The 21,754-nt window shown below is 36.2% G+C and overlaps 2 protein-coding genes and 1 non-coding gene across 3 annotated transcripts; all 3 read right to left on the bottom strand.

Annotated features, from left to right (window-relative positions):
• Positions 1-1,416: 1,416 nt before the first annotated feature.
• Positions 1,417-8,593, bottom strand: LOC125838824 (two-on-two hemoglobin-3-like). The gene is made up of 4 exons (XM_049517852.1): positions 8,402-8,593; positions 6,655-6,785; positions 1,797-1,941; positions 1,417-1,704 (listed from the first exon to the last, which is right to left on the bottom strand). Exons 1-4 carry the CDS (start codon positions 8,536-8,538, stop codon positions 1,608-1,610), a joined length of 510 nt encoding a protein of 169 aa, XP_049373809.1. The 5' UTR covers positions 8,539-8,593; the 3' UTR covers positions 1,417-1,607.
• A 1,318-nt stretch (positions 8,594-9,911) lies between these two features.
• LOC125838822 (uncharacterized) lies at positions 9,912-18,998 on the bottom strand. The gene is made up of 2 exons (XM_049517850.1): positions 18,739-18,998; positions 9,912-10,688 (listed from the first exon to the last, which is right to left on the bottom strand). The coding sequence occupies exons 1-2, from the start codon at positions 18,944-18,946 to the stop codon at positions 10,033-10,035; spliced, it is 864 nt and encodes a 287-aa protein (XP_049373807.1). The 5' UTR covers positions 18,947-18,998; the 3' UTR covers positions 9,912-10,032.
• Positions 18,999-21,339: 2,341 nt separating this feature from the next.
• TRNAL-CAA (transfer RNA leucine (anticodon CAA)) lies at positions 21,340-21,423 on the bottom strand. Its single transcript has one exon. It is a non-coding gene; the product is annotated as a tRNA-Leu (tRNA).
• Between the last annotated feature and the right edge of the window lie 331 nt (positions 21,424-21,754).

Here is a 21,754-nt window from a genome sequence, read left to right as displayed (position 1 = left end):
TTAATTAGCGTATAGTTTTAATAGATTTGGAAAATGATTTAGAAATGAACAACTAATGTTAAGGGCAAAACCAATTTTATTTTTTTAATATACTGAAGTGAACGAGTTAAAGTTTTTTTTAATCACAGTAGACAAGTAAACGTGAATGGAATGAGTTATAATTTATGTTCATTTATTTATTACATTTAATTAACCATCGACATGGTTGGATGAATTATATACACCACTAGAATTTTAGGTAATATCGCAAAAAAAAAAAAAATGGATGTTAGTTATGTACCCTTTTTGAATGGTATTTAGTTATATTGTTTAGAATTTTAGGTAATATTGTTTTTGTTAATTATCTTTAAAGAATGTTTCCACACCACTAGTTTATAATTTGCTTAATTATATCTAATCAAAAGGCAAAGAAGGGAACATCCCATGAGAGTACTCTCCAGCTATAAAAGGCCAAGAAATTTTTGAATGGTAGGCAAATATATATATTCTCAAATATAATTGAAGATTATTGGAAAAAGAGAAAAAATGCAAATAATTGGGAAAGTGAATTGGAACAAAACAAGAAGCAAAAGTGTAAGGCTTGGGAAAAACTACATGCAAAGAGAATCATCATCATGTGATCATGCTTCTTCTTCTTGTTCATTATCATCATCATCACCAAGGTGGCTAGCTTTTTGGAGGAGAATAAAAATGCACAAGAAGAGAAGTTTCAATAATAATAATAGTTTTTCTTGTGTATATGATGAAGAAACATATATGAAGAATTTTGATGAAGGGGGAGAAGTTGGAAGAGTTGAGCCTGATAATCTTTATAGGTCTTTTTCAGCTAGATATGCTAGATCTTCGCGCACGAAGGAGTTTATTGGGTTATAATATGAGGAAGAGTCGAAATAGAATCAACTTGAATTCAGGAGTTGGGATTGCGCCTATTCAAAGGCTTAGTGAAACACGGGATTTCTTATCTCATGTCTTTCTTTAGTGAAAATTTGGTCTATTTAATAGTATTATTAGGTATGTTGATTAATGTGATTGGATATTAAATACCCCTTTTAAGTTTTTGTGGTTGTAAATAAAGAGTTTATTTATTTATCTTTGCTTGGTTTAATTCAATTGATCTTTGTTGTTTAAATTTGGCTTCTCATATACAACCAAGATTTCAGTTCAGTAAACTCAACCATCCCTTCCCCAGGAGAAAGAGAAAAAATCAAGACTTGAAATGTCAACTTGGAGATAGCAATTTTTTACAAATTTATTTTGCAATATGAGATTCATATTTTTGGATTAAGAAAGTTGGTGATTTGGTGACAAGGGACCAACCACGGAAGCCCGATGAACAACGACCATAACTATAACTGTCCTAAGATAACGAAATTCATCATGGAGTAAGTTCTGACTCTCTCTCGAGACTAGGTGAAATACACACATGATAATGTCTTCCTGCTACATTAATGTTTATGAGCTTTCACTGTGGGGTAATAATAATAATAACCAAAGGTAGGACTCAATAATTGAGAAGGTACATTCTCAAATTTGATTGATGAGATAATCATAAGTCAACAATCACAGTACATCATTGTTATTTCTATGATCAATCATTTTGTAAAAGCTTATTCTGCAGCTGGCTTATTGGCAGCATGCTTACATGCAACACTCTGGTTTTGATTCTTTAACTCATCTCCAGCTACCAGAAAGAATGCAGTGTGCCTGAAAAGCAAATAAAAAAAAATGTACGCGATTCTTTCAGACTGCACAAGTGCATTTACTTGAGGTAAGTTCAAATAAGATTTAGCTTGTACCTGAAAAAGTTGTTCATTTTAATTTTGGAGTCTTCGTCAATGTCTGTAACGCTGTCTAGTGCTTGTTGCATATGTTGTAGCCATCTATCAGCAGCCTTATGAGTGACTGGAAATGGGCGATGGCGTCCAATTAATGCTGGATGACCTGCATAAAGTCCAAGTAAGCAAGTCCTTACAGTTTTTCAAACTACAAAAAGCATCAAGTAAGAGAAATGAGACTACTTCAGATATAATGTAGAGGAGAAACTTGAAATTCTACATCCAATTAACTTGTCCACCAATCATTCAAAGAAAGTATTAGAACCATTGATGTTGACATCACATTTCCAGATCATCTCATGGCATGGCAGGAAGAAAACTTGGGTTGGAGTTTCGATTACAGGGGTATGGTTTTCCTGAGCCTTTTACTCAGTTAGTGATGAGGTGTGTGACATCCACCAAGTTCACTATCAAAGTAAATGGTGAGGGTCATGGTTACTTTCAAGGGAGAAGAGGACTAAGGCAAGGAGATCCTATGTCACCACTTTTATTTGTGCTAGTAATGGAATATCTTACTAGACTCTTTGGGAAGATGAGTGAGGTACCTGATTTCAAATTTCATCCTATGTGCAAGTCTAACAAGCTTACTCATCTCATCTTTGCAGATGATTTAATGGTGTTCTGTAAAGGTAATATGAATTCTATAAAAAGAATCATGGAAGCTTTAAAGCATTTCAGTGAAGTAACTGGACTTGTGGCCAACATGGACAAGTCTAGTATCTTTCTAGCTGGTATGGAGGATAGCACCAAGCAATTGATTTTGAAAGGAACAGGATCTGTTCTAGGTTCTCTGTCCATAAGATACCTAGGACTACCTCTGTCATCAAGGAAATGGAGTAAAGTGGAATGTCATCGGTGGAGAAAATAACTTGTAGGATAAAAAGTGGTTATGCAAGGCAACTCTCTTATGCTGGAAGAGTACAGATTATCAATGCAGTTCTATTTTCCATATATAATTTTTGGGGAGCTGTGTTCATTCTACCACAAAGTGTATTGGATGATATTGATAAACAATGCAGAATGTTCTTATGGGGAAGCTCAGAGGGACACAGAAAGATATCACTTGTGGCTTGGGATAATGTTTGTAAACCAAAGAAATATGGAGGGTTGAATGTAAAAAGACGTAAGTTGTGGTACTTAGCATCAGTGGGGAAATTATTGTGGCAAATAGTTAATAAGAAGGATGTGCTGTGGGCGAAATGGGTAAATGAAATCTATATGAAAGCAGATGAAGATATTTGGAGTCATGAACCATCACAAGACAGCAGTTGGTACTGGAGAAGACTGAATGCCCTTAAAGATATGATGTCAACTTGGTATGATAGAGGTGTGTATAGGTTGACTAGTAATGGGCAATATTCAGTATCTAGTAGTTATAATGCTCTACTGGGGAACATGAATGTAATGAGGGAAGCAGACCTGATTTGGAATTGCATAATGTTACCAAGACAGAGAATGATTAGTTGGTTGGCATATCAAAACAAGTTGTTGACTAAAGAAAGGCTACAAAGGATGCATATCCAGGTAGAGAACACAGTGTGCTGCTTATGTGATGACGGAGTGGATGAGACTGATCAACATCTGTTTGCTGAATGCAAATGGATTAATGAAGCAAGGACTGTGTTAGCAACATGGATGGGAATTGACATTCCACAAAAGGTTTTTAAACAAAGTTTACAATGGATCAAAGGAAGACACTGGAGGCAATTCAAAAAAGAAGTGATGGCTGCAATTTGTGGAGCATTAGTATATTATACTTGGCAGGCTAGGAATTGGAAAGTATACAGGCAAACAATTGTAAATAATGGAGGTATAGTGACACAGATTCAAAGAGAACTGAAAGAAAGAGTGAGTATGTTTAGTTGTGCAAGAAAAGCAAGCAAATGTCCATGCTTGATAGATAGAATTTGTAACTAGAATAGGCAGTTGGTTTTGTTCTTTTTCCGAGGTCTAGGTTCTTCTTGCACTCTTCCTAGAAGGTAGCAGGAAGACTAGATGCTCTTAGTTTGTATTCCTTGTTGGTGTTATGGTAATATTTCACATTTTATTACCAAAAAAAAACCATATCAAACACTGAGCAGTTGGACGTTGATTTGCTGATGGCCTTCCTCTAACGGTCCTCACCATAGGAGTCCCAACTCATCCCCAAGAAGCTTATTTTTATCAATATTTTTAAGTACTGCTCTTTCTTTCTTTGTTTTTCTTTTTTGGATTCACAATTGGTCGAAAGCATTTGTTAAGCAGAGTGGGGAAAGTTTTCTGGTTTTGGCAGATACAGAAGAAAAACGGAATAATCTAGTACACAAATAGCACAAACTGCTGACCAAAACCTTCAAGCAATTAACAAGCCTATCACTGTGGCAAAGGAGGTTTCATTAGACACAAAAGATCAATCATTACTGATCTAGCAAAAGTCTTCAAAGCCACCATCGTGGAGATAAAAATGCAGTGTAGTAATGGCTGATTGGAGAAATAGTTGATTTGCAATAGATATGTGTTAATTGATAACTTGGTTGATTAGGTAATAGCTATTTCTTTTTATGATCTAAGACAAGAACAAGAAAACTAGTAGGGATGAGGATGGATCCAAACAAATCTAGTTACTATCTTCTAGCTGAGAAAGATGATAGGGACATGAGTGCTCCTGGTTAGTAAATAGTAACAACAATGGTGACACAGACTAAAAGAGGGACAAACTAGTAGAGTGTAAATATGATTCGATGACCAGACCTAATTATTTCTGCACTTGAACATGTAGGAAAACACTCTTTTGGAGTTTTAAGAGCAAAGGTCAATTAAAATTCTTATTTTAGTGAAGGGCACAGATGAAGAAAATATGAAAATATATGTCTAATGTTAGAGAAAATAACTTTATCACTAACTATGGAGAAAGAAATATTAAAAGAAACTGCAATTAAGTAAATGCATGAAGTGAACAACATCAATCAAGTTTCAAAACCAGTATAATTTGTTGTTTGGATGCAAAGATGAAAATGTGAAGTTTTAATGTTTTCTTATTTCCTGTCCGACTCACTAAAAATTTCATCTATAACATATTAGAAAAGAACAAGTAATATATAGCTTCTCAAACTATTTTTACTATTTACTTTCATCCTCTTCAAAACAGCACAGGAGGGCCAACTCAGCTAAGCTTCATGTCTTAGTGTTTTGGTGCCTTCCCTGAAAGGCTGTCTAAGCAAAGGCGAAGGCCCACTTGAGATCTACTTAGCCCAATCCTCCTAAGATATTTCCTTTATTAATCCAACATACAAGTTCTCATCTGTTCCTTTCTTTTCTACGAAAAAATCAAAATAAAAGAAGATGGATATTTTATCTTCCAATACACTGCCTAACCTTCCCAATAGCGAAAATGGCCTTGGAAAAAAATAAGAGAAATAACTAGCATAAAAAACTACCTTTTATGTTGGCATAATAGGTAAACAAACACTTAAACTTGGCCTCAGCTGACAAGTACACACTTAAACTTTGAGAGTGCACATCTAGACACTTCAACTTGATCTCAATTGGCAACTAAACACTCCAAACTCGTCCCAACTGTGTCTTGTGGATACCCGACACTGACGTGGCTCATAAATTTTGAAGGTGTCTCGATGAACAGTTTGTAAGTAGGAGTTGGAGTGTTCCAACTGACACAGTGAAGACAAAGCAAGTTGAGGTGTCTAGATGTGCATACTCAAAGTTGAAGCATTTATTTGCCAACTGAGGCAAAGTTTGAGTGTTTGTTTATGTATTAAGCCTTTTATGTTTAATGACTTGATCAATAAATCAAGAAGTGGACACTTATTAACAGACTGAGAATCTCCAGTCATGCCATCCGTAAACAGGAGTTTTCATGGTATAATTACGGAACTCTTAAGCTGTTCTGTTTTCTGAAAGAAAGAGTCATTACAATATGTTTCAAAACTGATACTTATTTGAACTTTCCTATCCTATAATTCTTTTCCTTCCCTTTAGTAATACTTTGCTGTTGAGAAATCACAAGTAACATAAACGCACCAAGATGGCATGAGAATAGTCATCAAAATAGTGTTTTAAGGTCAAAGACTCCAGAAAAGTGATCAGCATTAATAAATCCTAAACATCTGTAGTACACCAAAAATTTGGGAAACAGGACAAAGGCACTCTAAACTCTCCAAATGGGATTTTATAAAGCAAGCTTGCTGACAGTTTCTTTCTCCACTACTAAACTAATTAAAATGCCAACAAATTTTCATTCTCGAAAGGTTGTGGCATCCAGTAATACAAAGAATCCTTCTTATTTCATTTGCAATTTTGGTGTAAAGAGAGAATGCTATGTCGTATTGCTAGTTGGCCAAGTTTATAAGAGGATGGTGAAGGACTCAGTTCAAATCACTCCCACAGCTTTGTTACTATTCCTTTTCACATGGACTTGGTGTTTATTCAGATTGATTAATCAAGAAAATGTTGTGGACACTCAAAAGTCAGAAAAACTTAGCCTACAAAGGTGGTATGTTACCAACATCACATGCTCTGGACAAATAAACCTTGAAGAATATTATAAAAAGGGAACCATTTTGATTTAAAAAAAAATTATTTCGGTCACAAATAATCTTTATCGCAGATATCAAAGAAGTTAACTTTATGCTTTCCAATCTCAATAAAAAAATTTGAAGGTTCAGTTTAAAGTTTATGAGACAAAATAGATTAAATCTCAAGAATTGAGGTCGCCATAAAATAGCATCACAATAGACGGTTATATCAGGTAACTACCTTCGGCAAATTGAAACTGGGGATGTAGAAGACTGGGTATAAAATAAAATATCAAGATAACACTTGCCTTTTCTCTCTGAGTACAAAGGAGGCCCTCCCATTCTCTGTACAAAGAATTCATATTGATTCCTAATGGCATCTTCTTTACTTGAATTAGAGAAAATTGACCGAAACCACTCTTCCTCATCATCATACACCCTAATTTCAATTTCAGAAACAAGAGTCAAATATCTTCCCTAAAGAAAGGTAAACCATTACAACAACAACATACCCAGTGAAATCTCTCAAAGTGGGGTCTGTGGAGGATAGAGTGTATGCAAACCTTACCCCTACCTCACGGAGGGTAGAGTGAATGTAGACCTTATCCCTACCTCGTGGATGTAGAGAGGTTATTTTCGAAAGACCCTCAGCTCAAGTAAAGCAAATCAAAGTAATGATGGAAAAGAAAAATGGCAGTAAAGAAAACATGACAACTAATAGTACATGCAAGGAACAGTGACAACAACATAGTGGGATCACCTAACCATAGTAAACAATAGATGATAACATATACCAAAAGCCAGAAACTACATAAATAAGGCTAATATCACGATAGACATGATGCTCTAGACTACCATCAAGCCCTATCCCGTCGAAAAGTAAGACAATGCTCGACTATCTACTAACCTTCTATCATAATTCGCAACCTGTGGACCTCCTATCATAGAGGAGAAAAGTGCACAACTCTATCAATCAACCTCCATTTCAAATAAGTAATATGAAGACAACTTTGCCAACTTATCCACAGTAAGTTTAAGCCATCAATTGATTCCTTGACAACAAAGATTCGAGAGATCTTGCCCACCCTCCTACCCCAAAAAACCAACCACACACACTCAAAAAAAGGGCACAATAACCTTATTTTTGAACCACCCAAAGGAGAACTTCGAACAAGTATTAGTGAAATATAAAGTCTAATCTCAGTTTTCTAAAACAAAAACAAGATATCTTCCCTCATGAGGGTAAGCCATCTGAGGAGAAAAAGTAGGCAAATCCAACAATTACAATAATCACCAACTTCATTCCAAACAAGTAAACTAAATACAAAATCCAGAATTTCAGAATTCAGCTTATATTATTCACAGTAACTTCTATCACTAATCGGTTTCCTTAGCGCCTAAGGATATACTAACACAACAAAAGATTCAACAAATCAAGGATCCCTGTAACACCTCTTTTGCAAATGTAACAGGACAAATACAGTTCAGTGCTTCTACAAAGTAATTATAATAACTAGTCAATGCACTAGTAGAGAAAAAAGATTAGATTGGTCATTGTACTAGTAGCTCCTACGACCCTCCCACTTCGGTACCATCAGCTGAGCAGCCCTGTCAACCCTTAGCACGCTTGCTTCCTAGCTAGAACTCACACAGCTCAAACATCATAAATGAGAACTAAGCATAGTCTGACTCCCTAGCGCACAGAGCAAGAGTAATCTACTTTACTCGAGAAGAAGAAATTGTTGAGTGAGCAATCAAACCTACAGAACTTCCTTACCAATCAGTAAAAAGGAAATAAAAGAAAAGAGAACAAAATTGTCAATATAATCAAGGAATCATAAATCCTTACTAATCCCACCCACCACACACAAAAGCAACAAGACACATGAACCTCATTTACCTTCAGATTGACACACAAACAGAAAGCCCAACCCAAATTACAAATAGTAATTCAATTCAACCAAAAACAAGTTTTGTAAAATACCCATTTAAGGAAACTGAAAACCCATCAATAAAAAACATTTCTTTTTTAACATAATCATTAGAAGGATGAACCTGTTGTAGAAATTGGTAGAGAGATTGATGAAAGTCTGAAGACCAAGTTTTTCAAAGAGATTGGTTTCATCAATGGCGAATGCATCATTCGGGTCAACCCCACTCCATTCCGACGCCTTCTGCTGCAAAGATTGCATTTTTTTCTTGCTTCACTCTTTGTTGGCAATGGCTGCTGAGTGCTGAGAGAGTTGAAGAAGGTGAAGAGCGCCTTTATATACGAGCTTATGGCGGTCGCGTGGATGACACGCCTTTTCGTCTGAAAGTGGGCCTTTGTGGGGCCATATTAAATAGTGACATGGCAAATTGAAGAAACGTGAATGGATGGTTCTCCATTTTTTTAATTTTTTTTTTTTTTGGGAGGAATCTGATTCCAGTTTTACTAAATTCATTTTAGATACGCAAAAGATATATTTTTTTTACCAGAAATAATCTTCAGGAAAAAAAAAGATACTATATGGAATATAATATTTGAATAAGCTAAAAAAAAATGACAAGTTTGTGAAATGACGTTCATTTTCAAGTGAATGTTTTAGGCAGAATGACCTCGATTGGCCTTGTACTTGATTAAGGTTATTAATTATTTTTTTCTACTCACGACTTTGATAATTAATCACTTAAATTCAATAAAACACATTTTTTTATTCCAGAAATCTGATATGGAGGTATCTTAAATTAAAAACTCTTATCTGTTTTTGATTCCCATAGTTTTTTACTTTCTGGGTGTAGACATTATGAGGTAACAATGTCAGTCCTGAAAATATACTCTGTGGACACAAGTTAGGTGAAAGGTGGATAAATTAGACATTGTTGCAAGTTGAACCAAGGGAGTTCATAGTTTCCATCCTTTACATTTTAGTCCCAATTTTCTATTCCTATTTCTTTAAGACCCTAAGTTAGTTTATTAGGGTAGTATTGTCATTTCTGTTTGTCTAGAGTTCAGTTTTGCATTGTATAAATACCTTGTATGTACTCATTTGGGAGATTTGAATGAAATGATCCTTAGATTAATTTAGCCTAGTTCTTACCTTAGCTTAGTTTGTGGCTTGTTTCCTTCTCAAATTCCATTCTTGCATCAGACATAAATATTTAAAACTGAGAAAAAAAATTAAGATTTTTATCTAAAAATAAGTTATAGATATTTGTATAATTATAAATATTTTATTTACGAATAAAATTGATATTTAAAATTAACTACTCCATCCCGTCATAATTTATATGTCCTCATTTGAATTCGCACATTTTTAAAGAAAAAGTAAATTTTTTTGTTTATGTCCTAAAATAAACCTGTAGCTGTAAATTAAAAAAATAATTGAAAAGTAAGTTGTTTCTAATATAGAATATAAATAAGACTAAAAATGTCACATAAAATTGGATAGTCCAAGAAAAGAATGCTTTAGAAACTTGAGAACATCTACATCGGGTGAAGCTACAAAAAATTGGACATCCTTCTGTGTTTTTTGTTTTTCTTTGGAAAGGGGGGCGGGGGGGGGGGGGCGGGGGGGATATATTAAGAAGGAAAAGAAGCAAAATGTTTCTCAACACAAGGTATCCTAACACAAGGGGAAAAAACAGACAAAACAATTCATCAAGATGATACAGCTATTATTAAAATCCTCCAGCCAGGAAAAAATTTACCAGCCAAGCTTTTGTGCTATTGAAAGGCCACATACGACTGTTATTGAGTAGATACTACAATCCATAAACACTGCACCCATAATGCTTTGCAATAACAATCCCAGCTCCAGAGCCTTTCCAATTTGATCAACCATACCAGCGCCAGGGATACCGTTTGCCGCTGCTTTTTGATTCCTCTGTGACCCAGCTTCTTCTGCGAGAAGGCGCGCAATAACAATCGATATGTTGGTCAACATCAGTAGCAGAAGAGGTCTGAAAAATATGACCACCTTGAAGAAGTGGCTGTTATAGGACACAAGAACCAAAATGGCAGCCACAAGGGAAAAGTTGAGGCGGATACTCTCGGAAGCTGCAATTGCAGAACTAATTTTATTTGGGGCGAAAATGTTGTGATAGTTGCTCTTCAGTTTTGAAAATTGACCCCCATCAGAAGCAGAAAGGCATGGAGGATTTACAGCAGATGAATCCGGAAACAATTGCTCTTTGTCATCAAGATACAAGGCAGGTGCACTTGATGTTTCAATGTTTGACTCACATTTTCGCATAAATGGAGTTCTGTTTTTTCCATCAGATTCTTCATGCTCGCCTGGCTCAATTCCATGATCACCATCAAACAACAATGGTCTAGCGGCATCGTTCCCACTAATAGAAACTGTGAAGTAGCAATAAGTGAGTGACAAGTACAATAAGCACTCTCCTTAATAACAAATGTCAAGTAGCAATAAATGATTGACCAGTATAATAAGGACTCTCCTTAATTGAAACAGTACAAGCACTCTCAAAAAAGGAAACAAACAAGAATGTGAAAGCACCAATGTCATGCTTCACATGCCTACTTTTTAAACCAGAGCTAAGAGAATATATTTGTTAGCAAGTCTAGGATCTATAAATAATACAATCTAACTCTTACAATATAGGCACTAAAAACAGCAGCAAACAATGTAACGCTAATAACACAAGCACTATAAACCACATCGCCATGACATTTAACTCTCAACAAACTCACATATTCTTTCCTTCCCAACAACAACATACCCAGTGCAATCCCACAAATGGGGCCTGGGGAGGGTAGGATGTACGCAGACCTTACCCCAACCTTTGATATTCTTTCCTTCCCATTGAACAAAATTGAATTTTATAACAAAAGGTTATAGCAAGATTTTCTGACCCCAGAGATGGGGGCAGGTGGTACCTCTGTCGCTTAAAATTTTCAATTATAGAATAAGTTGGGGACCAAGATCTTCGACTTGCAACATTTTATTTCTGATTAAGCAGGCCTCTAGCAGACTCATCAACAGGTTTATAGTCCAAGGCTCCAAGCTAAGAAGAAAGATGTTGTAGGAATGTGAGGAAGCAACTACTAAGCACTGATGGGGTTGGGAAGTGTATTTAGATTCTCTTTTTTATCTTCTCTAACGTAGATCTGAAAATCATTATAATCAGATCAATGCAAAACTTTTGTGGTAAAGGAAGTTCACATATATGATATGATGGTATTTCTCCTCAATGATTGGGAGCAGGGTTATCTACAGGACATATTGTTGCGAGGGTGGAGATACAGCAGACACTGATTGCCTGAGGCTGAGAAAGGCGCAGTTCTGGGCTAGTCCTTGATTTTGACTCTTTAAAGCAAAGAATCGAAAAGCCTTCCCTATGATCAATGTAAGCCACAGGAAAAACTCAAACAAATCAACAAGGAGAAATCACTAAAGAGACTGGTCTAATTGTCATGATCTCTCTCCCTCTCTCCCTCTCTTTTTCTTTCTTTTTTTTTGGATGACAAGGGAAACCCGGAGCCGCTACCCTTTTGGGTGTGCACAGGGTAAAAACCCCGCTCCTATGCAATAGTTCGCAAACCACATAGGAGAGGTAACCCGTACTAGGCAAGCCCGATGCGACGAGCTCGACCCACCCCTTGCTTTCGCTGCCAAGGGGTTTCGAACTTGAGACCTCCAACATGGAAGTCTCAACTGGTTTATCAGTATCACAATTTCTGATTTATAAGCCTAGATAGTGGATACTAACTATCATAGCCTCCAAATATGCAATGGTTTATAATTGTTTCTAAGTCAAGCTGTGAATCAAGGATACAACTCTAAATGCATTTTCAAAACTCCTTCTTCATTTATACAGCCTTTTTAAAAAAAAAAATGGTAACGATGTATTATATCACAAAAGTACATGGGTTGTACTCAAACCTTATATACAGATGCACTCTAGACACTCCTACTCTATTTCAATATTGAGTCTAAAACATCAACTATGGAGGCAGTGTCATTTGAGTATAATTGATTACACCAAAAACATAACAACAAAATGCAGTTTAGTTTAACATCTTGCACACTATTTTCTATGCCTTCAAAACATCTGGAATTCCTTTCTTTCCAGATTGCCCACCATATTGAAGCAGAGATAATTCTCCATCTAGTTCTGTCTTTTGCAAGGGCACCTGCCTCCTCCCAGCTGTACAATGCCTTAGTAACTCTCCTAGGCATAGTCCAGGATATGCCTTTAAGACTCAAGAAAATCCTCCAAAGCTGCCGAGTGTATTTGCAGTGTAGAAATAGATGGTTTACAGTTTCTAAGGTTTCCCCACATAGGAAACACCTAGAGCATAAGGTTATCCCCCTTTTCATTACATTATCCTGAGTCAGGGCAGCTTCCTTAGCTAGCAGCCAAATAAAGCATGAGACTTTGTGTGGGATTCTACACTTCCATATTTGTTTCCAAGGTCAGATGGGACTCTGCTGGCTTGATTGATCCATCAGCCTGTAAGCTGAATGCACTTTGAACTCTCCTCTATTGTTGCCTTTCCACCAAAGCATATCCTCATATGCTTGAAGTCCAGTAAAGTTTCCAACCAAGTTGAGGAATTCTGCCAACCTCATCACTTCCCAGTCATTTGGTTCTCTCCTGAAGATGAAATTCCACCCTTGTGGTGTCCATAGTTCTGCAATAGTTCTTTGTTAGAACATTGCCAGATTGTAAATATCAGGGAAAAGAGTTTCCAGGTTACCTTTCTCATGCCATTCATCCTTCCAGAATTTGATCTTGTTCCCATTCCCCACTTTCATCTTGAATTTGGGTTTAACTTCCTCCCATAATGCTCTTATGGATCTCCATAAACTGATCCCATAAGGTGTGGTCACAATCTTAGTCATCCAACTATCTTCATTCTCATATTTGGCACCTATCACTCTTCTCCAAAGTGTTTGGTTTTCATTTGAGTATTTGCACAACCACTTCATTAAGAGTGCTTTGCCATGTAGCTCCATATTCTATATTCCCAGACCATCATTCTTCTTTCCAGTTGTCACTGCATTCCATTTAACTAGATGAAAGCCTCTATTCTCTTTGTTTCCTTGCCACAAGAACTTCATTCTAATGTTGTCTAGTCTTTTAGTGATCCCTGGTGGGATGGGGAATAGAGACGGCATGTAAGTTGGGAGGGCATCCAGGACTGAGTTAATGAGGGTCAGTCTGCCCCCTCTTGACAAGTACTGAGTTTTCCATCTGGCCAGCTTCTTCTCACACTTCTCTATCACACCATTCCAAATTTCTAAGGACTTGGATTTTGCTCCCAATGGCATACCCAAATATGTTGTAGGTAGAGTACCTACTTCACCCCCTAGAATTGAAGCTAACAAGTCTATGTTGTTGACCTCATTGATAGTATACATAGAACTTTTAATCCAATTAATGTGCAACCCAGATACCCCTACAAACAGCACCAGGATCACCCTTAAGTATTTCAGTTGGTCTTCCTCAGCTCCACAAAAGATCAGTGTATCATTTGCATACTGAAGATGTGTCACCTCGAAGCCTTCTGTAGTTTCTCTAGCCACATCAAAACCTTTTACCCATCCTCTCATATTTGCTGTCTTGAGCATATTATTCAGCCCCTCCATAATAATTAAGAACAAGAAAGGGGACAATGGATCACCCTGCCTGAGTCCTCTTTGAGTTTGAAAAAACCCTGCAGGGGACCCATTAATCAGAACAGAGAAGCTAACTGTAGAAATGCAGAAGCTAATCCAGTTCAACCATTTTTGTCCAAATCCCATCATCTCTAGAATCTTCAGAAGGTACTTCCAATTCACATGATCATATGCTTTTTCTATGTCCAGCTTGCATAGAATGCCAGGTTTCTTCTGCTTAATCCTGGAATCTACAGCTTCATTAGCAATCAACATTGCATCCATAATTTGTCTCCCTTTTATAAAAGCCATTTGCTATGAGTCCACCAGTCTGTCTATCACAACTTTCAACCTTTCTGCGAGAACTTTGGAGAGTATTTTGTAAATGCTCCCTATGAGGCTAATTGGTCTGTAGTCCCTTAACTCGTTGGCTCCTTTTTTCTTTGGAATGAGTGCAATGAAGGTAGCGTTGAAACTCTTCTCGAAGACTTCTTGCTCATAAAAGTTTTGAAATGTGTCCATGATGTCTTTCTTCAGTACATCCCAACACTTGATGAAGAAACCCATTGTGTACCCATCTGGACCAGAAGCCTTATTGGCTGCACATAGCTTTAGGCAATTTAGAACTTCATTCTCCTCAAATCTGCCTTGCAGGGACATTTTTTCCTCTTCAATCAACATTGGACATTCAACATTATTATAAGGAGGTCTCCATTGATGTGTTTCTCTATACAGGTTCTTATAATATGCTATTATCTCCCTTTCAATTCTGCCTTCTCTTGAGTAACCTCTCCTTGTATCATGAGTTGATCTATATTGTTATATCTCGTGTGAGCATTTGTCATTTTGTGGAAGAATTTGGTGTTCTTGTCTCCCTCCTTCAACCATAGTACTCTTGATTTCTGTCTCCATGAAACTTCCTCTTTCTTGACTAGCTCTTCATACTCAAGTAAGACTGCAGCCTTTCTTGTCGTTTCCTCCACAGTGAGAGTTCTATTTACCCTTTCTGTATCTAATTCTGCTAACTGCTCTAACAATCTCCTTCTTTGACTGCCCAGATTTCCACCCTTTTCTTGTTTCCATTCCTTTAGCTTAAGTTTCAGTGCTTTAAGTTTGCAAGCCAAAACATAATCAGGTCTTCCTGTGTAACTGAAAGAGCTCCACCACTCTCTAACTCTATCCACAAATCCTTCTGACTGCAGCCACCAATTTTCAAACTTGAAGTAGCTTTTATTCCTCTCCCAGCAACCAGTAATCAACGCTATTGGTATATGATCTGAGCCCAGCCTTTGAAGAGGAATCTGTTTCAAATTGTTGAAGGTATCATCCCATTCTTTAGAAATCATGATTCTATCAATTCTGGAGGCTGCCTCCTGTTGATCTCCCTTAAACCATGTGTATGCAGCATCTTCTAATTGCATGTCAACTAATTCCATGTCCTCTATGAAATCAGAAAACTCTCTCATTCCCTTAGTTCTTCTGTTGCAGTTCTTCTTCTTAGATATGTACCTAGATACATTGAAGTCCCCACACATTGCCAGGGTCCCTCCATCAACCACCTTACTGAGCTCAATTCTTCCAATACAAGTCTCCTTTCCTTGTAACAGTTAGGAGCATACACTCCAGATATATGGCAGCTAGAATTCTGGGTTTGTGATTCAAATTTACAATGGTGTAAGAACCAATTTCCAAGACCTCCCCCATCCATGCCCTAGCATCCCACATCAATAAGATACCTCATTTTGTTCCACTTGCTTTTAGACAGGCATATCTAATCCACCTGCCTCCCCAAATCTGCTTTACCATCTCTGAAATATCCCCTTCAATTTTTGTTTCTTGGAGACAAACTATATCTGCTCTCCATCCAGACAACAAACTATGTACAACCCTTCTCTTCTCCCTATCGTTTAATCCCCTAACATTCCATGATATTAGCTTAAACTTCATCATGTGTTGAAAATTGTGTTCCTCCCCTTATTCCTACTTCCAGAACTTTTAAATTTTACATCAAAGGCTACAAGACTTTTAAGTTCTTGTGCACCCTTGATCTTGAGTTTCTTAACTTATGTATCCTGCTCCAATTTCCTGACTTGTCTGCAACTGTCTATTTGTAGCAGTAACTCTGTTGCCTCCTCTTCATGCCCTTGGAAATCGATCCCAAAGATTTTCCCCAGTTTTATCAAGTTCTGTTGTACCCATGTTGAATTCGCTTTATCTACATCTTGAGCCCTTTGTTGTTGTTGCACCATAATTGATACAGGTTCCTCCACCTCCCAATTAACTATTTCTGTGTTTGAGCTCTGTATTGCTAGCCCAGTCTCCCCTGATTTTGTAATTTCTCTATCATCTCCCCTATCTATGGAGTTAGGTTCTTCCTCTCCCGTTATCATCAAATCTCCCCTGATTTCTTCCTCCAGCAGCTCTGTCACGACTTTTGTGTTCATGTTCTGCTTTCCTTCGCCTGAATTGGACACGTGCAAGGCTGTTATGTCACCAGCCAATTTATGGGTTCTGTGTAGCCGATCTTTGTCCCTTGTAAATCATTAAAAATGACATGTGCTGCAAAATCAGGGCCACTGGGCCATTTAGAATTGTTATTCTTCTTGGGCTTTCCTGATGGGCCCAGTTCAACCCTCTCATTTTAAAACTCACATGCCTCTCACGTGCTCCATTCCCCATTGTCTTTCCAGCTGTTGAAGTACAGCCCACGTGCTTCGACGTACTAAAATCCCTAAAAGGATGGGATTTTGGTACTTTGTCGCAGTTATTTACGCCATCAGACCTCTGGGTAAATCTATTCCCTGGGCAAAAAGGCCTCATCTTCCCCGGCGACTATGCCTCCATTTTCCGACCTTATTTCGAATCTGGGTTTGCTTTCTGCCCAAATTGGAAAAAAATATGTAATTCCATCACAAGCGACAGAGACCTCTTTCGGAAGGTTTCTCCCGTTGTTTTTCACCAGAATCCTTGCTCACTTCAGGTGGTTTTTTAGCTCAGTTTCTTCTTCTGTCTCAATCCAACCTCCACACAGATCCCCAATTTCTTGGAAGACCTTCCTAGACCACAAATGCAATGGAATCCCCACTACTCTAATCCAAGTTTCACGCACAGTTGAGGGGCTAGGAGTGCAACCTGTTGTTGGACTCCACCAATCTAGATGAAATATGCTACTCTTCCACCTCCATTGGCCTTGGATGATCAATTCCGCCATGTATCTATTGGGGAATTCGAAAAGGAACATTTCGCTGTTCAATTCATATATGTTGACTCCAAAGACCTTTTTCCAGTTTGTTGAGGACCAGCTCCTGATATCCGCCAGAGTTGGTTTCTCCTTCTTTCCTGCAGTGCAATATCCTATAAGACATCTCTTGAGGAGATTTTCCTCCTTAATATTTACTGGCTTAGTAATCAAAATGCTTCCTTTCTTGGTGTTCATCTCGGCTCTTCCTAAATTACTGCTCCCCCGTTTACTCTGTTGGACAGCCTCAGCATAAGCCTTAAAAGGAAACCTCACCATCAGTTATCTTTATTAATATCAAACTGAAAGATAAATACTCCTCCATCCCTAATTGGATGTCTTTGATAGCTTCTCAATTATTGAACTTATATATCTTTGGACCATAGTTTTTTATACATTTCTTAGTATTTTTGCTGCGAACGAATCTATACTAGCTTGTGTGCACCTCGACTAATTCCATAGGGTACCTGCTCCCTCTCAGCAACACAGGTACCAAGATAACTCTATTCATCAAGGCTTGAACATATGGAAAGAAATCACCTAGTGTTTTAGCCTCCGTTGCACTTCAAATCAATTTTCAAATTGAACCTTTACAAATCAGGTTATCTGGGAAGATTGAGCAAAACTAACAAGATTCCTGTATATGTAAACCTTATAAGAAAATTCCCTTCCTCTTGTGAAAGTCCTCATTTTAGCACTATCCTGTAGAATACTAGAGTGAATACTGGGATTTTTTTATGTTGTGTGGCAGGAGTATATGATGAAAACCACTACTTTCAAAAGCGAAAACAGCAAAAAGAAAAGAGTAAGGCTCATGGGGCTTGAAGCAATAAAGCAATTAAAAGCACACACTTCTTTGAGATGAAAGGCTCCATTTACAGAACATAAAAAATATCGAACATCTATGAATGTAGTCATACAATAATCAAATTGCAATTAAAATAACTAATTTCACCACCCTATACAGAACAATCCAGATAACAATCCAACTCTTCAAATTGAAATTTAAAGAACCAATAACTTCACATTGGGACATTCTGCAAGTCATTGTTTCAAAGAGTGATGCTTTCTCATTATGTGATGAATCCTCCCTTGGTTCATGTTGCTTCATCACTTTAAGCGACAAAGCAAGAGCTTTTAATAACACTGACTTATTCCATTCCAATCAATGGTAGGAGTATAAATTTACAAACTACCAACTTATAAATTGGACATAAACTAAGTAATATTAACACCTTTTCACTAGATGTGCTATAAACTAATTTCATTTCTAAGAAAAAGTACACATAACAAAACACTATACTTCAACGATTTGAACTAGAGACCCTTACCATCGCCACCTTGACCTAACCCAATAATCAATAGGACGACTAGCCAGGCAAAAAGTGGAGCCAATATATGCACAGATACATCAATTGCTAGTTTTCGAGTCTACAAATTCTAATTGGAAAAGCAAATAATTCCTCCTAGAAACAAAATTTAGATATCAAAATATTAACCAACGGCGGCAAACAATTCAGATTGTAAGGGGGAAAGGAGGAGAGTACCAGGAGAGGATTGGTTAGAAGGGAGATGATTTCCTTCTATCCAAGTAGGGCAAGAGGCGGTGTGTGAATGGCGAGTTTCCGATCCCGATCCCGTTTCCGATCCAGTTTCCGATGATAGGGTTGGGATCCGTCCGGTAATTAGAGCTAATCGGTCATTTCCCCGTTCTACAATACGACGTCGTCGGGTATCTCTGCCGCTTGTCGCCATTATTATCCTTTTCGTATCTGTGACAGAGCTGTTTCTTACGTATTCGAGTTGTGCTTGCATTTCTTTTCTTATATATATTACGTATATATAAATTTATAATCTTCGTCTTTCTGTATTACTACACTTACGTCCCCAATACTTTGCGGGAAATTGCATATTTACTACACATCAAACGACCTTAAAGTGAATAAATAATTTTTGACATAATAAATATGTTTCTTTAATTTGGATTTAACTTATATACACATTTAGATTTAGACTGGTAAATTTATTTGAAGTTAAATAAATACGCACGTAGGAATCCTACATGGCGATTTATATGTATTATGTCACATATGACTCACGTGTTTACTTGTTCAATTTTATACAAATTTAAGTATTTACTTGTTCATAATCAGATGATGCTCATAAATGTGAGCTAAAGTCAAATGGGCACATTTATGTATTATGTCAATAAATTTTGAGGACGAAAAAATATTTTCATATTAATTTCTTAAATAACCATTCAGCTAATGGTTATTATAAGAGAATATAACATTTTATTTTTTCATGATTGAGAAATTAACTCGACGTTGTTTGACATTTGAGTTCAACAATTGAAATAAACTTTTAACATGAACAAAGAAAATTCTCTTCTAATAAAATGTAGTGTGGGTTAGTGGTGGCAAATGGGTGGGTTGGGTAAATTTTGGACGGGTTGAAAATGGGTAATAATTCAACCCGCTCATATTTGATATGGGTAAAAATGGATTGGGTAAGAAATGGGTTGGGTAAAATACTAGTTTATCCATATTTAGCCATATTTTCATGAGTAAATAGTACTCTACTTAAGAATTCAACATGGAGAAAATATTTTAGTCTTTTTTTAGATGAAAAATGTTGAAAATGTTTCATTTAGTTTTATTGTATCATAAAAGTTTTTTAAAAAAATCCTATAATTTTTCAATATAAAATTAAATTTTGTAATAACAAGGGGAAAATATTTTTAATTTCAAAGTAAATGAATATTTGCATTTTAGGACTAAAACATGCTTAATGCACTTTAAGCAATGTCAATACTAATACATGATTTGCTTATTTTACACTATGTATTTATTATCCAATATAAAATTAAACAAATAAAAATATATATATAATTATAAGTAACAAAAGAAATGTACATTTAAAATATATATTTTTGGAGGGTCAAAGACTTCACTTTTTCAATCATAGTGAAAAATAATTAATTCTATAGAAGAACATAAAAAGCAAGAGAAATTACAATATTTTTAGTGATATCATGAATAAAAGTTAGAAGCTTAACACATTTGACTAATCTATACTTTACCCATAATTTACCTATATTTTTATGGGTTAAATATGGGTATCAACCCATATTTTATCCATGTAAAAAATCGCTCACCCAACCCATTAAAATATGGGCGGGTTACTAAAATATGAGCTCATTTTACCGGCACTACGTGGGCTGAATCATAAATTAAAATAGAAATAATAAAACAAGAAAAGAAAACAGGAAAAAAATGCAAAAATAAAAAATGTCAGAAGTGGGATTACCCATATTTTACCTATATTTTTATGGGTAATATCCATGTAAAAAATCGATCACCCAACCCATTAAAATATGGGCGGGTTACTAAAATATGGCTCATTTTACCGGTGCTATGTGGGCTGAATCATAAAATTGTATATAATAGCAAACTATTAATTCAAATTAAAATGCTATAAATATAGTTTGATTTAATTGTACCTCATAGCAAACTATTGCTATTTAACCTCTCTCCTGGTGAATCTCGCTCGCCACTCTCGTTCTCTCCCTCGCCTCTCTCGTTTTTTATACAAACGCAAGTGTATAAAATGTGTTTGTGTTTGTATAAAGCGAGAGAAAATTGTATATATACATATATTTTCGTTCCCCTCTCTCCCCTCTTCCAGATCTCGCTCGACACTCTCCCAGATCTCGCTCTCTCATTCGTCTCTCTCACTTTATACAAAAACGCAAATGTATAAAATTCCTGAAAATTGTATATATACATATATTTTCGTTCTCCTCTCTCCCCTCTCCCAGATCTCACTCTCTCACTCGTCTCTCTCACTTTATACAATTGATCTTTTTGTATATGTATACCAAAGCAGATTATACAATTGCTTTCTTTTGTATATGTATAGCGAAATATATATATTTATGTTTGCTATGGAGCGCAATTATGCAAAGTTTCTTATAGCATACAAATATGAATTTTGTGTTTGCTATATGTGAAAGTTGCTCTAAATTAAAATAGAAATAATAAAACAAGAAAAAAAAATTGCAAAATGTAATGTGGGCTGAATCATAAATTAAAATGGAAATAATAAAACAATAAAAGAAAACAGGAAAAAAATGCAAAAATAAAAAATGTCAGAAGTGGGATTTGAACCCACGCTCTCTTACGAGAACCAGAACTTGAGTCTGGCGCCTTAGACCACTCGGCCATCCTGACTTGTTGTGTATTTTATTTCATGTATTTAATTAAGATAATAACTCCGTTACAGACTAAAAGTGTTACTTCTTTTTTTCTAATAATTTGCCTTTTAACTCTTTTTAATAAATATACATTCTATTTATTTATGTGTTTTATAAATCAATAAATATGTCTTAAAGTAATAAATAAACTCATGATTAATAGAGTACATTGATCAGTGATGCAAAAATTATTTCACTAACATACGTTATGTTCTAATTTAAATTTTCATTGCACTTATACTTCCTTTCTCAAAATCTTTTCAAACTGATAGTTTTGGAAAAAAGAAATCAAAGGTGAAATATTTTTG

Source organism: Solanum verrucosum, unplaced genomic scaffold (genome assembly GCF_900185275.1).
Source record: "Solanum verrucosum unplaced genomic scaffold, falcon-dt-bn FXZP01000182.1, whole genome shotgun sequence".
NCBI classification, from domain to species: domain Eukaryota; kingdom Viridiplantae; phylum Streptophyta; class Magnoliopsida; order Solanales; family Solanaceae; genus Solanum; species Solanum verrucosum.
This window is presented reverse-complemented; position numbering and strand designations above follow the sequence as displayed.

Excerpts from the sequence above, each read along its gene's own strand:
- LOC125838822 (XM_049517850.1), bottom strand. The coding sequence starts at position 18,946 with ATGGCGACAAGCGGCAGAGATACCCGACGACGTCGTATTGTAGAACGG. Across the intron at positions 10,689-18,738 it reads TTCTAACCAATCCTCTCCTG|TTTCTATTAGTGGGAACGAT; the intron begins GTACTCTCCTCC and ends GCTACTTCACAG.
- LOC125838824 (XM_049517852.1), bottom strand. The coding sequence starts at position 8,538 with ATGCAATCTTTGCAGCAGAAGGCGTCGGAATGGAGTGGGGTTGACCCG. Across the intron at positions 6,786-8,401 it reads TCTACCAATTTCTACAACAG|GGTGTATGATGATGAGGAAG; the intron begins GTTCATCCTTCT and ends AATTGAAATTAG. Across the intron at positions 1,705-1,796 it reads AAAATGAACAACTTTTTCAG|GCACACTGCATTCTTTCTGG; the intron begins GTACAAGCTAAA and ends TTTGCTTTTCAG.